The sequence below is a fragment of the Sinocyclocheilus anshuiensis genome, unplaced genomic scaffold (genome assembly GCF_001515605.1).
Source record: "Sinocyclocheilus anshuiensis isolate Anshui unplaced genomic scaffold, SAMN03320099.WGS_v1.1 scaffold824, whole genome shotgun sequence".
Classification (NCBI taxonomy): Eukaryota; Metazoa; Chordata; class Actinopteri; order Cypriniformes; family Cyprinidae; genus Sinocyclocheilus; species Sinocyclocheilus anshuiensis.
Window position 1 is genome coordinate 610,787 of NW_015551064.1, and position 17,244 is coordinate 628,030.

The window sequence follows — 17,244 nt, forward strand, 5'->3', positions numbered from 1 at the left end:
AAATAAATCTTAACCAATGATTCCTAATTGCATCTACTTCCGGAAGGCCAAATAAAGTGCTTTTGCTTTAGCACTGAAACACACAGCGTCTCCCTGACATGGTTGCATCAACACTACTTGCGTTCCTGAAACCACGCCTTCTTTCTTTGCGTGCACATTTGGGCGGCATTATGCTAATATTTCCACATATTGAGGTAGATATGTGGGGGCGTGTTAGAACGAGCCGTTTTAGGGGGGCGTGGCAGAGTCTTAACTTTGATAAAGAATATCTCTTTGGTTTTGAGACTTTAGTCTTTGCAACTTCAGGGATCTTATCTATGCACAATCAGCTTGTAACACTCCAAAGAGAAAGGAAAACTTGAAATCGCATCATATGACCCCTTTAAGTCTGACGTCACGGGTCCAAATCCAAATGCTCCTTCAGATGCTAAAAGCAACAGTGTTGTTATTGTTAACTAAAACTATGCAAAATTGTTAATTGAAATGAAGCTGAAACATATAAAATAAAATAAAATAATCAGATGAAAAACCTAAATGAAAATGAGATATGTTGCAAAGGAAACTAACAGAAATAACATTTATAGTTGAATAAAAATAAAAATGTTAAAGTACAAAAATTACTAAAACTAAAATTACATTTTTTTAAAACATTTTTTATTTTTTTATTTTTTTAAATAGTAATTATTATTATTTTTTTTTTATACTAAAATTAAAATGTAACACAATCACTGTGTGCTGTAGTACTACCAAAATACCATGATCCTAACCTTTATCTCCATACTTTTGTTGGCCAGACAGTAATTCATCTTTTCTGAATCATTAAAATATTGGTGTCCGGGACACTATTGAGATGTATTCTCATTTTAAACAGAGTAGAGGCTTGGACCCAGAAATAATATTATGGGACAGAATTATGTTTATAGAACGTACCATGATGAAAAGCTATAGAAAATGTAATTCCAGAGGATTTAACTGCAGAAATATGACGATTGCAGTTTTGTTAAATCACTTATTTTAATTGTTCCGTACAAAATAGGTTATTTGAGTTGTTAATGCGCTCTACTGTTCTAGGCGGATGAACTTATCAACATGTTATGTGCGTTTTTGTAAACACATTTTCTATTGTTTTAAAAATAGATGGGAAAATGATTTCTGTGGTAATTGTTAGCATTTCACAGATGCTGTTCCCAGAACCTTCTTTTAAATGTACAGAAAGCTCACAGCATTGTTTATCCATTGTGTTCTACTTTGCTGACTGAAGTTGTGCTATGTGTGACCCTCCAGGCTGGATGATAGATGCAGACAGCAGACCCAGATTTAAGGAGCTTGCAGCAGAGTTCAGCCGAATGGCAAGAGATCCACAACGTTACCTAGTCATCCAGGTAAAAAGCCTCACAGCTGGGCTCAAATCGCCATGATGTGCTGTACAATAAAAAAATAAAAGAACAAATGATAAAAAAACACATAAGTGTCATAAAGTCTTGTTTCTTTGCATAATACATGATATCTCAAGCCTGATGCTTTCTGTGTCAGGGCGACGACCGCATGAAGCTGCCCAGCCCCAATGACAGTAAGTTCTTCCAGAGTCTGCTAGATGAGGAGGAACTGGAAGATCTGATGGATGCCGAGGAGTATTTGGTGCCACAAGCCTACAGTATTCCTCCACTGGCATACACAACCAGATCACGCATGGACCCCAACAGAGTGAGTGTACCACCTGATCAATTTAATAAACCACGATCTGTCAGAGACAGTATAGCAGAGACGGCCCACTTGTATTACAATGAATGTGGTAAATTGAAATGGCCAATTTGGAAGCTCTAGTAAAGGAAGTCACGTCTTCCAAATAAAAGAGCCAGTCTGCAAAGTCATCACTTGGTCTTCACAACAGTTCTTGCTTTTTGATTTATGTCACAAAATGTGAATTGGCTAGACCAAACCTGAAATATAATAAACATACACTTCTTTTTTCTTAAGTGTGTATGTGTGTGTGTATATACTGTATATATATATATATATATATATATATATACTTAATAAAAAATAAAAAAGAACTGTATGTATGTATGTATATATATATATATATATATATATACAGTATTTTTTTTTTCATGAAGTATGCATTAAATTGATCAAAAGTGACAGTAAAGATTTTTACATTGTTACAAAAAATCTGTATGTTCTATACTCTTTAGAACTTCACATTGATCAATGATACTGAAAAAAATGTATCATGGTTTCAACTCTGATGATAAGAATAAATGTTTTTCAACATATTATAATGATTTCTGAAGGATCATGTGACTGAAGACTGGAGAAATGGCTGCTGAAAATTCAGCTTTGCCACCACAGAAATAAATTACATTTAAAAATGTATTAAAATAGAAAAGTTATTTTAAATTGTAATAATATTTCACAGTATTGCTGTTTTTACTTTTTAATATTTTGATTAAATAAATGTAGCCTTGGTGAGCCTAAGAGAATTCTTCCAAAAATAATTAAATTGGGAATGGAATCAATCAATGTTTAGAGGCTTAATCAGATTGTATTTTGTCCAGGCATTTGTTTGAAGACTTTCAGAATCATTGGATTGTCATCATTGTAGGTCTTTAAGGTTCCTATTACTTCATCTGAATACTTGAAATCATAGTAAGCCCTAGATTTCTGTTTTGGTAAAATGTTTGGAGAGAATTAATTAGCTTTGGTGGCACTCTTCAGGAGAAGACTGCGTAGAATATAGCACATAAATCCTGTCAAATATTGAAATATGTCTTTAGTAGGCAAAGGACAAGAGGTCGTTGATGCATTGACACATACATCATGCATCCACATGTGGGTATTTTGCACCTATTTACATATTTTAGGACACCTTTTACATTTTAATGCACTTTTAGTTCTCACTTCATGAAGCTCTATTTATTGCTTGTCTGAGGCTGAATTGAGTTTTCAGTTGAGTCCATCATCTAGCTGACGTTGACCTTGGAGTGGATGGATGCTCCCCTAGCCAATTAAGTGGCATCAACGCGAGCATCCCAGAAAGCCCGGCCCACCATTCCTTCTCTGACAGATGCTACGCTGTCCCAGAACGAACCTGTCTGCCACTGAAATATGAAATCATGAATGCGATGACTAAAGAAAAGGAAGTCTCATTCAATAATGCCCCCTTATTGATAAAGGGTATTGAAATGCTGAGATTCACACAGTCTTTTTTATTTACAGGTGCTAATTTGTCTTAGTATTTTCAAAAGCAGCAGTGCTTTTGTGACATTCATTAAGGTTTTCCTGTGGAGTGGAGGAAGAAAAAAAATAAAATCGCCCTCAATACGTGTGCCTATAATGGGCTCCATGCCTTGGCTTTCATTACAGAGGCATGCCAGTGTAAATAACTGGGTCCTCACTAAAGTGACGATGATATTTGCCCATAGACAGGAAGTCCAGAGTGGGTATTTGCTCTGTGTTAGTCAGCCATGAGCATGTTATTAACTGTTGGTGTGCGCAGCGGCAATGGGAAAGGACAACCGATTGGGATGCGTCTCAAACAGCTCTTAACTGTAACTTAGAAAGACAAAATCTAAGGGTTCAGTCAGTCTTTGCCAGGGACTTAGAACGGATTTAGCGAGGGTGTGAGAGTGTGTGGGAGAGGTGGGTGTGATGAAATGTTTCCTCTTTTTGCCTGGACCATGTTCGCTAACCATGTGTGCCATTTTGCATTCTAACTTACGTTTTGTTTTCGTCTAACTGGGAGAGAAAAGAGAGTGAGCGGTATGAATATCAATGAGGGACATCAATCCTTCAGAGCCTCTTTGGAACATTACAGAAATCTTTCGCCTGCAGTTTGCCGTATAAACTGAGCTTTGGGAAAATAAAACTCTGCCAAATAACCCAAATAGCGGATTGCAATATTAACTCAAATTCATCTCCACTGAAGTATGAGCATAATAGAAAAAGCACATTTTTGTGCATGTGTGTTTCAGCTCTTTCTTGGTCAGTGGGTTGTAAATGTTTAATAGGATGCTGGGATAAAAGCTAATTTTTCAGATTTGGCGCATAAACATCAACAACTACTTTAATAAACTTATAAAAATATGGGGAGTTGGTAAATTCCTCAATACGTCATGACATCAGGTATGGCTGTGTGGTATGATCAAATGTACTGTTTGATTGTAGAAATATGTGTATTTTAAAAATATTGAAATATTGAACAAATGTTTTTATTCAGTTTTAATTTGTGTAAAATATTTAATATTTTTAATTTTTCTTTTTATTTCTTGTATATTGCAAATTTGATTAATTTATTGAATACTCAAATGAAATTTCTCAAGCCGTTTATTCTCAAGATTATCCAATAATAGGCATTCATTATCCAATAAATGGCGTTTTAAGATACTGCCCACTCCTTATAGTTTATTTTAAGATACTGCCCACCAGTATACATTTATATTATTTGTGACAGTTTCCACTCTTCGTTCCTCTTCTTCAGAGTACACTGCAAAAAAATGGCTTGTCTTACTTAGTATTTTTGTCTTGTTTCTAGTCAAACAATCTTAAAATTCTTAAATCAAGATACTTTTACTAGATAAGCCAAATGACTTAAGATATTTAGTCTTGTTTCCAGGGGAAAAAAAACTAAATTAAGTGCATTTTGCTTAAAACAAGTAAAATGATCTGCCAGTGGGGTAAGTAAAATGTTCTTAAAACAAGAGTATTTTACTTACCCCACTGGGAGATAATTTTACTTGTTTTAAGCAAAATGCACTTTAGTTTTTTTCCCCCTGGAAACAAGACTAAATATCTTAAGTCATTTGGCTTATTTAGTAAAAGTATCTTGATTTAAGAATTTTAAGATAGTTTGACTAGAAACAAGACAAAAATACTAAGTAAGATAAGCCATTTTTTGCAGTGTAATGCTCTCCCCAGCAGCACCCTTCATTCACAGCAATGAGCTCCAGGGTGCTCAAAGAGTATCATGTATGGGTGCTGGTGAAGACAGGATGGAAAAAGAGAAAGAGAGATGAGATGGGTGTTTTGTGGTTAGAGGAGAAGCAGAGAAAACGTCAGAGATAAAGGAAAATAAGGAAACACACATTGAATTCAGGACATTCAGACAGAGCACCTACAAACTTACTGCAGAGAGATCACAGCAGTACTATCACATACAGTTGGTATAGAAAAGAATCACCCCTCTTTAAATGGGGTGATTATTTTCTATACCCACTGAAACCGGGTATTCCCATGGTTTTATAATGGGGTATATCACAACTATAGTTAGCAAACCAAACAAGATTGTTCATAGTAAATAAATGTATTCTTCACATTATATAACACTTGGAATAAAAATTATTCTGACTGGTTGTTTGGTAATACCATGGTATTCTCTGAAGTACTTTAAAGAACCATTTAAAATACCATAATGCATGAATATGGTGATAAGTCAGTACCATGGCATTAAAGAAACATGGTTTTACCATCTTATACCTTATAAAATGTCATTGGCCTTTTTGCTACAGTCTTGCCACCACAGCACTTAACGAAAAGGAAGAACACAGCAAGAATGAGAAACAAAGACAGGCAGATGGAGAGAGTCTGAGGATTAGGGATAAGTAAAAAACTAATAATTTAATTGTGATGAGATTTCTAATTGCATCAGGAGAGCTGTGTTCCTACACTCTCGTCTGTTCATTCACTGTTGCCAAGTTTTCATTAAATCTCCTAAACTGTATTAATATTTGGAGCCTCGCTAGCATAAAATATTTGCCTCTCTTGAAGTGTTTCATTGTAAAGCAAACAGAAATAGATCATGCCGAAGATACTAAAAGGCTTGTTTGTGTTTTTGCAGAACCAGTTCGCATATCAGGACAGCAGCTTCGGAATGGAGGAGATGATGGCCACTATCCCGCGGGTTGTGGCTGTGTCTGCGGTCAGCCCTGGGTGTTCTGCTCAGAAGCAATCTATGGCCCAGCAGGGGGCCTCGGGGGCCTCGGGGTCCTCGGAGGCATTTGAAGACAGCCGCTGTAATGGCACTCTCAGGAAGAAGGTTTCACCCAGGGCAAGCACCGGGGAGGACAGCAGTGGCCAGCGCTACAGCTCAGATCCAACTGTGATACTATGTGAGCGTGGAGCGAGAGCTGAGACTGACCAGGATTCATACATGAGCGCCATGCAGGACAAAAAGCCCTCAGGTAATGGAAGGATAAACTGGAGCGAGCAGGAGTGATAGCGGAGACTGATCTAACAGAGCTCACACAGAGATCTGATACGCATTTTACACTTGAAATTATTTATCCAGTCTCATTTGGGACCCTTGGTTGTCTTTGTTCAATGATTCACACTGTTCACGTTTTTACCCAGTGGTTAGTAATTAATCCCGTGTAGTCAGGTTTTGAGATTTCACTTTGTAAATTTGAAAACCTTGGGTTACTGTTCTTGCATATTGACAAGGTTAATAAAATTGCCTCAACGAATACAGCACAAAACCTTTTTTAATAACTGCTTGTCCATCTGTGTAAATTTCACCATATCTACTCTGGTCATTTTAAAGAGATAATTCACCTAAAAATAAAAATTCTGTCATTTACTCACCCTCATGTGATTGCATAACTGTATGACTGACTTTCTTCTGTGGAACACAAAAGATGTTTTGAAGAATGTTGGAAACCAGACAGTTGTGGAGACCACTGACTTTCACTGTATGGACACAAAAATACTGAGACATTTCAAAATATAATATTTTATCTTCCACAGAAGAAAGTCAGTCATACAGTGAATGATGACAGAATGACTGAATGCCATCACTGTGACCTTTTTGACTTTCCCTTAAGTGTTGAAACTAAATAGAACCTGTAAAAGTTTCTGACTACAAAGCTTATAAATATTTAATGAGAAAAGCTTTGAGGCAGTTTGTGATTATTTAAAACACTCTTTTATCCAAAGTGATTGACATTGCATCAAGACACAAATTTTATCGGTTGTATAACCTAAGAAATTATCCAGTTAATTTACCTACAGGAACCCTGCTAAACACCTAGCCACTATTGTTTCACATTTCTTATCTATAGAACCAGAAATTGTACTTCGTACCCACTAAAGTTTTGTTAAACATACTATCAAGCAGTTCTTCATAACTCAGGGTTCAAAGCAGTGATTAATCCCTTTGAAATTTCCAAAAGGTGTTAAAAGTTGCTAAGACATTAAGAGTTTAGGATAGTTTGAAAAGAAACTACTGAATCTTGGGCTAATTTGTGTTCATTCTTGCATGGGCACACTAGCACACTTTATAACCTCAATAATAATTTGCATTCTTTTGTAAAGTATGCTGAAGTATACTCTAGCAAAAATTTTCATGGACAGAACTTGGATTTACTATAACTCTAGGACTTCAGAGAGTATTCTGTTGAGTCTGTATAGAAAGCCTGCTGAGATCAATGGTAGTCGGCTTTACCTTAGAACGCTAGCTACCACAATGTACTCAGTCTGCTTACCTCCTCTCTTCTGACAGCTCTTTTATTTTCCCATGTAGATTATCTCAATCCTGTGGAAGAGAACCCCTTTGTCACCCATCGCAGAAATGGAGAAGTCCACAGTCTTGAGCGAGGTTACCACAGTACGTCCAACGGGCAGCCCAAAGTGGAGGATGAGTATGTCAATGACCCGTTGTACCTCAACACCTTCCATAACTCTGGGGAAAAGAGTCATGATGTATTGCGGAAGAACGGAGTCCCAATGGCACACACGGCAGCAGCAGTAGTAGCAGCAGCAGCAAATAGTGGAAATTCCAACAGCCAGAACCTTTCCCAAACCATGCAACCAGCAGCACCCAGTGCCCATGTCTCAACACAGCCACTGTACCAAGGCAAACAAAGCATCTCCACCCTCTCAGGCCACACCCTCCACTCCGCCCATCCCGGACACACCCTCCATCCGACACACACCCACCATCCCGCTCACTCCGGGACCATCAAGGCCGACATAAAGCCCAAAAAGACGTTTGACAATCCTGAGTACTGGCAGCACAGTCTTCCCCCCAAGGCCACTCTCCACAATCCTGAGTATCTACAGGACTGCAGCACACGCTTCTTCTACCGGCAAAACGGTCGGATTCGACCCGCCGTGGCTGAGAACCAGGAGTACCTGTCCGAGTATGCACTAAAACCGGGCACCGTGTTGCCACCGCCTCCCTACCGTCAGAGGAACACTGTTGTGTAGCAACAACAGCCAAGACAACGAAGGAAAGACGGAGGTAAAGAGAGAGTCACAGTGTGTTCACACCCTGGCTCTCACACCAGCATTGCAATCTCTACGCTCTTCTCTGAACTGGATTTAACACCCAACCTCTAATGACCTAGAACTGATCCACTTGAGTGAGCTTCTCCTCCAGAGGCATTGGTCACAGATGGCCACATCAATCAAAGCTCCTTCTTGCTTGTCTCTCCTCACTTCAATCACCATTAAGATCTGTTTCCCCTACCTGAGCCCAGCTTTCGGAAAGCGATACTCTTCCAAGCATTTGGTAGATGTTACACTCATCTCATTGAAAGCAAGTACTGACGTTGATGTGCAACATGTGTTGATCCAATAGCAGAGAGGAGTCATTCTTTTGTGCAATTACAGAAATGTTTTTAATTTATCTTGTTTTGGGAATTTAATTTGAAGCTACGATATGATCTGTTGTAATTTATGACTTCGGTTAGCATAGTTTATTTTAGCACACCATACATGATTTTATGAGGCAGATGTGTTGTATGCAAATCCGTCGTATTAGGAATATCTTTGTGGGCCCTGGGACAAAAGGGCCCAAAAAGGTCCTCAATGTCGCCAACTAACTGAGACTCAAAAAAATGTAAGCGACAGGCCTGGCTGTACGCTACATACTGTTATATACAACAAAACATATGTTTATTACAGCATGGTGTCAACTGGGACCTTTGATCACCACCTTCCCGAATGGCATATCGTCAAAAGACACATTGTGCAATGTTCTGTTCAAAAAATATCTCCATGATTCATCTGCACATGTATTATATTGCTCAAACGAGCTACATTTTATTACTTCTATTGAGCCATTCTCTCATCATTTTTGATTCATAAGTAAGATTGGAATGATTCCCAACTGGACACAGTCCTGCGGTCCGCATTATGCGTAAAGGCAACCTGATGAAAACAAGCATCTCATGCTGAGAACAGTATCAGCCTGCATATGATCGAGACCGTACTGCAGCCTGCCACAAAATCAATAACTTCATAAAAGCAGATCTACAACAGTCTACTGTAATAATGTTGTTATTGTTGATCTAGCCAGCATTGATCTGTATGCTCACAGAGTTGTCACCTTAAGGTAGCCTTTCTTATTTTGTCATTTCATGTGTGGAACGAAAACCCAGATTGGGGATACCATGAACTTAAGAAGCTAAAATCAATACTAGCGACCAAGAGCATCCATGTAGATGGACGTACGGCGGCAAATGGATATTTACACAGCTATGGAGGCCAAGGTTTGCACGGAAGACTCGACAGCACACAGTGCCTGGCTCCTCTTCTGAAATATGGCCGGAAAACTGTTATAACTGTATAAACTTTACCCACATACAAGTCAATGAGATGCACAAGACTTGCGATCAAGATGGCAGCTTTTTCTAGCTGGGTTCATTAAAACTGCAACAGTAGGGGACATTTTGAAATTGAGAAGACAGGAGTACCATCATACAGTACCATGAGGAACAAATGAGAACGTGCAAATGGAATATTTTCCCCAAGGTCAGAGATGAGACTGCCTCAAATATGTCAACTCCATTTGAACTGTCTCCCATAATGACTTTTCTATAAGAAGCATCTCATGGAGCTATACAAATATGAATCTAGGAAGATAACGCAGCTTATTAGGGCATGTTGTTCTGCTCAAATGGTGGAAAACAACTTTGCTACATCTTCGGTACATACCACACCACCCAGGTTTCTATGGCCAGATTTGTGTATAGTTTTCAACACTGCCAGTCACACTGCTTTTCTGCTAAGGGGAATAATAATGATGTTGTGGTGCTGGTTTGGAGATGTGAAATGGTTTTATAGCACTTAACAGCCTGGCACAGCCACATGAGTTTGTTTTAAACACAAATGGCACTGATTGAATACTCATTTATAATAATCATAGCTTCATGATGATAGCAAACACCACCCGCACACATACATTTGTTTGTCTTTTTTTTTTTTCTTTTTTTTGTGTGCTTTTGAATATGAAGGTTTACAGTTACATGGAGCACTTTAATTAATGAACATAACAAAGATAGAGCAGAGTTCTTTGGGACTGCTGTTCCCATGTGATAACAGATTAGACAAATGACATTTTTGGCTCTCTACAGGAAACAAAATCAGGGAATGTTAGTGACGCGCCGTAATTTTGCCAAACACAGATGTTTACTAATTAAGGTATTTATCTCAAGCTTTTAACCTTCAAAATAATGCAATTTGGGCAGAATTTAAGGTGGGTCACAGTAAAGGAATGCTAAGAATACCTATAACAATAATATAAGATGCCTGTACAGGACAAAACTGATACTTGAAATTGCTTCATTTAAGCTCCTATAGAGTTTGGAAACTAGTTTAATAGTTATGAAGTACAATATGTAGATTAAGAACTAAGGCCAAATTATATTTTATTCATCTTTCTTGTATTTATGAGTGAACCCAATGCATAGTTATCTAAATGATTCTGGTTGAGATTATGAAAAGCCCAAAGAAGTACAACCTCCATCAAAACCACCTTACATACAGTTTCCAAAAAGATTGAAGCTTTCAGTTATCTTCTCTAAACCCAATTAAAGGCAAGGACCTTGTGCATATGCTACTGATAACGTCACCGCAGATCAGGGTGTCTAAGTCTATATATGTAGCAACTGCTGTGAATACAGAGTGGGTAAATATCTATTAAATCCATCATGTGAGGAACAACTAGATCAAAATGGAGGGAGAAGAATGCCTGAAATTTGAGGGTGACTCTTTGCAAAGACTTTCACTATTAGAGACTGTTAGAGGATGGAACTCGTTCTCTTTGGAAACATTTCCACTTTCTAGGAACTCTAGGATATGAGGTTTGGATGGAGCACAAACATTTTGACTCACTTTTAGCAGAATCTATAAGAACACAAAGACATCTTGACATGAACTTGTGTATATATACCTAAAGGGGCTTGAAGATAATTATGTGAAGAGTGGTGAATATATCAGTGAAGGCTTATTTTCTGGGGTTGTTGTTTTTTTTTTTCTTGAGTTCACTAAGTGAGTTCACTAAGTTCCAGTTCCAGACCCTTGAATCAACTCTTCAAAATGCTTAAAGTGTGCTTCATTACACTGCACATCTAGATGTAATGCCTGGTTAGCATGCTGTTCTCCATTCAATAAACATTTGATGAATTACTGCTGCCACAATCAACAGAAAATGTGCACAACTTTTTAATGTACTTAGGTTTACCGCCTGATGTTAGGAGTAATAGGCCAATAGCAATTAATTAATGTTAATGAACCCAACTTACATAAGGCAATAAAAATAATAAAGAGCTAATTTAAATACAGTGCAGAACTATTTTACCACATTTAGTGTCTGGTTAAACTGGATTGTTGGTGGTTTGTTGGAAAGTGTGGCATTTTGAGTTCAAAAATCATATGTTTTTCGTATGTTTTTCTTCCTCATTTTTAACGTATTTATCAGCTAGCTTTAATATACATGATTTAGGCACATACAATTCCCTTAGTATGTTTAAATGGGCCCTAAGGCTCTTTTATAATGATCCTGTCATCATATATTTTACAGTATAGAGAGGCAATAAGCTTTATAAAATACAACGTGTTTCAGCTTCTGTTATCACATTACTGTTAAGGTACTTACAGTATGTTAGGGTTCTTAATGTTTAACACAGACAATTAAATTAATTTGCAGTGTTATTGAGTCTGCCCTTGCTGATCTGATAATGTGTATTTGCATATAAATTCTGCAGCATCAAAGATGCAAACAAGGTTATTTTTTCGGTCCTTCTTATTAGTTGTGCCCCCTTTTCTGGTCTTTTTTTGTGTTTTCTTTTGTCATTTCTTTTGAAATGCTCACTGGAACTTTTGCATGTGGCAAGGTAGTCAGAAAGTATCAGTAGACTAAGCACAGTTAAAAAATCATTTTATATTAGAAAGGACAAATAAAAGGAAGAAAAGCATCCTCCTGCAACACTGACATTTGGAATGGTTGTTCCTCATGATTTTACTACTGTACGTCAATGAGAAAATGTGAATAGTATTTTTATAAACAGTTGAATTGGCCAGATGTATTTGTAAATAGCTGGGAAACTTATACTCTTTTTGGACTGACCTTTTTTTCCCATTATGTTTTGTTCACTTATATTGTGTGTGACCGGTTATTCTTATTTGATGGCTGTATATATCAGTAATTTGAACAGCACATATTTGATTTTGTAGATCTTGCAGGTTCTTTTAGTACTTCAGTGTGTTTTTTTGTGACCGTATGTAGCCCGGCTTGGTGCTTTTGTGTTCTTTAACCTCTGCCCATGTTCAAGAGATAGGAGATGTTTTCTTTCTGTCAGGTATAGCCTCCCTCCATCACCCCACAATTTTCTCTTTTTGTACAGAATCCAGCGTGGGGAATCTGCAGCTGTGTGACGATAGCATTTGTACCTCCCAGGAATCTCTCTCAACTCCATTTAGGCTTTTCCTGAATTTAGTCCTGGTCATATCGGTAGTGTCTAGTTCTTTCTCAGCATGCAATTCATATTCGTGCACAATCTCACATCTCTTCACATCTGCAGCCAACCGCACCGTGAGCTCAGGCTTAGACGAGGGCTGCGAGTGCAAACACGGTGAAAAATAATGGCAAAAGCCACAGTCACTGAACTCAACTTTCTCAAAAACATCCGCCATGGTGTTCCTCCAAGAGAGTCATAAGTCAGAGTGTATTATACACGCTGTCAAGTGGACTAATTGGAGTGTTCATTTGGCCGTGTTGTTATTGAGTGACGGCTCGTCAAAACTAAAGTCAAGTCTTGTCATTTTTGACGCCCATTTTCAGCTCTGGTCACAGTAACTTTCTCCACCACAGCTTTCCCATTCCCCAAAGCTAGAGCATTTAAATACTGTTTCACAGTTTTGTTACCTGAATCTATATTTTTTATTTAATATAATAAATAAATACAACACCTGATATAGGGGTCTGTCTTTTTTTTTTTTTTTAAAGGAAATGTATCACATTTTTTACACATGGCATTAAGATGGCTCAGAGATTTTCACTTTTTGAATGTCAGAATCTGACATTTTTTCACAGCATTTTGAATGTCTTGATGGATAGCGAGAGTCTGTCAAGTCTGCAGTCATCTCAAGGCAATTATTCAGAATTTCACTCTTAAAATCAGATATACCACTTCAGAATGCTTTCAGATTTCAAAATCACATACTACAACCTTTTTAAGCAGCATAAAAAAGATGGAATATAACATCAAAATGTCACAGTGAACCGCTAGATGTTCTGGCCATGTGCTCTTGACTGCATATTCATCACTTTGTTTCAACAGAAGAACTCAGAATTAAGCTCTATTCAGATGGCAATTGTTTTATATGGGGATGTTAGCGTTTATAGGTGCTAGTCACTGATTTTATTGTGCTTTACACTGCAATCTGATGAAAGTTATTGCACTCTTACCTGAATTGCATTGCAACCACCTTAAAACTTAATATCTCTGATAATCACAACACGAAGATAAAGCGTGATTATTTGTGTTGTGTGCTTATGACAGATTCTGCTCCTTTCCCCACAGTGACATTTTATGGTATTGTCACTGGAAATCCAATATTGTAAGAGGTTGTAATCAGTATTGTCTTTCTTTTTCCCTCCCATACTGAGTCAAATCTCTTTTCTCAAGCACATAATTGAGTGTGATAGACGCAATCCATCATTTTCCCAGCCCTCCCCTCTTTACCTGTGACATTCTGTATGGATTTTCCCTTGAAGAGAAATGATCAGAATCTCTGGATCTAAATATGACCTGATCTCTCCAGCTGTGATGATTTACTGCTGCTGTATTTATACCTGTTTTTCTGAAAACCGCTGCACTATACCCTAAAATATTCATTTGATTGGTTAATATGCTTTAAATGAGGTGCTTTCATATTACTCATGTGTGAACAGAACCTGAAAAAGGCTGGAAAATTAACTCCAGCAATCACTCACCTATAGGAATAGTTCATCCAAAAATAAAAATTCTATCAAAATTAACTCACTGTTCCAAACTGATATGGTGTCATTTATTTATTTTGTTATTCTTTTTTTCAACATTATCTTATTATTATAAGGGTGAGTAAATTATGATGGAAACTTCTCTACTCCTACTCCTTTGAAGAGTTGCAGCATTTTAGGGAAAAGGTCTGTCTATGTAGCACTGTAAAATCTGAAAAACACTACACTGATTTTTTTTTTTTTTTTTTTCAGATTAAGCCCTGATATGCAGTGTGGAGATTTCACAGAAAATCGCATGTGTATGATGGTACAGACTCCAATGTTTTAGCTTAACACTATGATTTTATTTAGCCGGCAAGGGTATTATTCCTAGTGTTTTTAAATCTGGCAACAAAAATATGGCATTTTTACTAATGTCAATTTCACTGGTTTTGTATGTGAAAGTAGCTAATGATTACTTTAATAATAGTATTAGTTGTTACTTATGTCCCTCATCTCCAAATTCAAGACTAAAGTATTTGCTTTAGTGATCATTTTTAAATATAGCCAATATTATAAAGAACTGCCTTTAGAGTCACATTTACCCTGATAATATACTGCAGCTGTCTGCATTAATGAACCAACTAAACCAGGGGAAAGGGCAATGGTGTTCTTTTTCACAACAGAGCAGTCGTATTCTATTTTCGCATTGTGGAGCTGAGCATCTTCATTTCCATAAATGCAGAGATAAATGTTGTGCTTCATCATGTGGCAACAAAGTGTATGGCGCTAAAGGCGATAGAAGGCATTTTCCAGACTACGCAGCCTGGTGTTACTGAAAGCCCTGTCGGTACATCAGCACGCGCTGCATTCGTGATTGAGTGGGCCTGGTATAGACCACTAAGCAGAGGAAGAGTTCCCCTGAGAGCTTTCATTACAGGACGCATATTACATTCCCTGCAGTGGAGAGATGAGGAGCAAAAGCCACCAATCAAGAGTCTTTCATTTTCCCTCAACGTGCCCATCGATATGCCTCAGCCTACAGGTAACCTATGGCCAATCTCTAGAGCAATCTCATTGACTGAATCCCATTACAAAATATAATTTTTTGAATCTAACAGAATTATTGCCACCAAACACTTAAGCATTTCATATTGGATATTTTCCCAGCTGCTGTGGTTGAGCAATGCTATAGTCTGCTAATCTGTAAAAATGTGACAAAACACACAACCGGAGCAATGGGCAGCCATTTTTTGCTGCGGCGCTGGGGGAGCAGTTAGGGGTTTGGTGCCTTGCTCAAGGGTCTCACCTCAGTCGTGGTTACTGAAGGTAGAAGAGAGCGCTGGTCATTCACCCCCCCAAAACTTTGCATATTGCGTTCATATCTTTAAAGAACCCTTGCATTTGCAGAAGCATTGGTTCAAAAAAATAATTTATTATGAAATATCATAGGAACATTACTTTAGATCACCCACACACAAGATACCCATAGTTTCACTGTTTAGTTGTTAGTACAATCATTAAATATATTTGTTCAAAACACGTGATGTAGCTTTCATTATGGTTCTACACATTCATACATCATTGTAATAGACTAGAGAGAAAAGTACAGACATTGGAATCATTAAATAACATTTGAAAATTATTGATGAAATAAACAACTCATAGCAGGTTTTTCAAAAACCTTGAAATAAGAAAAAAATTAGATGAGAAAAAAAGATAAGAAAAAACTACAGTAGGCCTACAGTAAAATGTCACTCACTGCACTTCTATGTTTTTATCAACCCTGTCTTGTGAATTTGGCCACAGGTTTTTGGCCACATCATAATGAATGGTTTTCATTAGCTAAAATCATTGGTCTCATATGATGTCACTGCATGCATCATCCATGGCCTGGAGAAGAGTGACTTGTTTGTGAGGGTGCATATAATTGTGAACCTTCCACCTTCATGTGGAGAAAAACCTTCAGTAGGGATACAGTAAGGAAAGGGGAGTATGTGGGGTAAATACAAGGTGATAAACTGTGGATGGGCCTGAAACCATGATTGCACTCAGTGCTGTTGTTAGGAATTCTGGGCCCATTGCACTGATTTTGCTGTGGGGCCTCCTCAAAATCACATTCAGTGGGGGGTGGTCAGGCCCCCCAGCGAACATCGTTCTGGGCCCCTCTCAACCGCTGGACTCTCAGCCTCTCCTCCATGTCATGGCCAGGTTAAAGCCTGCCTCATCCAAAAATATGAATGGCTTTAATCAGCTTCTAGCTCTATCACCCTCTAAAAAGACATTTACAGTATTGTAGGAAAAACAAATACTGATAACAATCATATATAATTTTTGGGGTTTGTTGTTTTCTCCCAACAACAGGCATCTTGAAACTGATCATACCTGAACATACTCAGCTGCTTCACTTTCATAATCTAAACATTTAATATTGTTCATCATTTTCCATAAAACTTATGCTTCAAGAGTAATGCAACAGTTAAAGGGGTCATGATGCTATTTTAAAGATCATTATTATGTGTATTTGGTGTTACAGAATATGTTGACATGCTTTAATGTTCAAAAAACACATTATTTTTCAAATACTGTGCATTTTTGTAGTTCCTCTATGCCCCGCCTCTCTCAAACGAGTCGTTTTCTACAAAGCCCCTCCTTCTGACAAGCACAGTCTGCACTGATTGGCCAGCTGACCCAGTGCATTGTGATTGGCCGAACACCATAAGCATGCGTCGGAAATGTAACGCCCCTTTCCATAATCGCGAGCTTCAGCTTTCAACATAAATGTAAAGACAGTAAATAATGTCCTTAGTTTTACCATCAGTTCAAGCCCGAAAGGGGAACACAGTCGCGTGACAGACACAGTGATGATGCTTGTATGTATTTGCAGTAAACAAGCCGCGATTAAGAAAGCTGACTCCACTGTGAGTGACACCCTCTCACTGACGCACACACACACACACACACACACACACACACACACACAACGCGATACTCTACACGGCGCAAAACTCCGCATTTGAACAGTCAATAGCAAATACTTAAAC

General features: G+C 37.9%; 1 protein-coding gene across 1 annotated transcript in view; it reads left to right on the top strand.

The window, feature by feature from the left end:
• The window catches only part of LOC107662043 (receptor tyrosine-protein kinase erbB-4-like), a 217,699-nt gene extending 205,503 nt beyond the window's left edge, over nucleotides 1-12,196 (top strand). The window contains exons 24-27 of the mRNA XM_016451903.1: nucleotides 1,285-1,382; nucleotides 1,534-1,704; nucleotides 5,837-6,179; nucleotides 7,517-12,196. Of these exons, the coding sequence (XP_016307389.1) occupies nucleotides 1,285-1,382; nucleotides 1,534-1,704; nucleotides 5,837-6,179; nucleotides 7,517-8,202 (1,298 nt within the window). The 3' untranslated portion in view covers nucleotides 8,203-12,196. The remainder of the gene's footprint in view (nucleotides 1-1,284; nucleotides 1,383-1,533; nucleotides 1,705-5,836; nucleotides 6,180-7,516) is intronic.
• The last annotated feature ends 5,048 nt before the right edge of the window (nucleotides 12,197-17,244 follow it).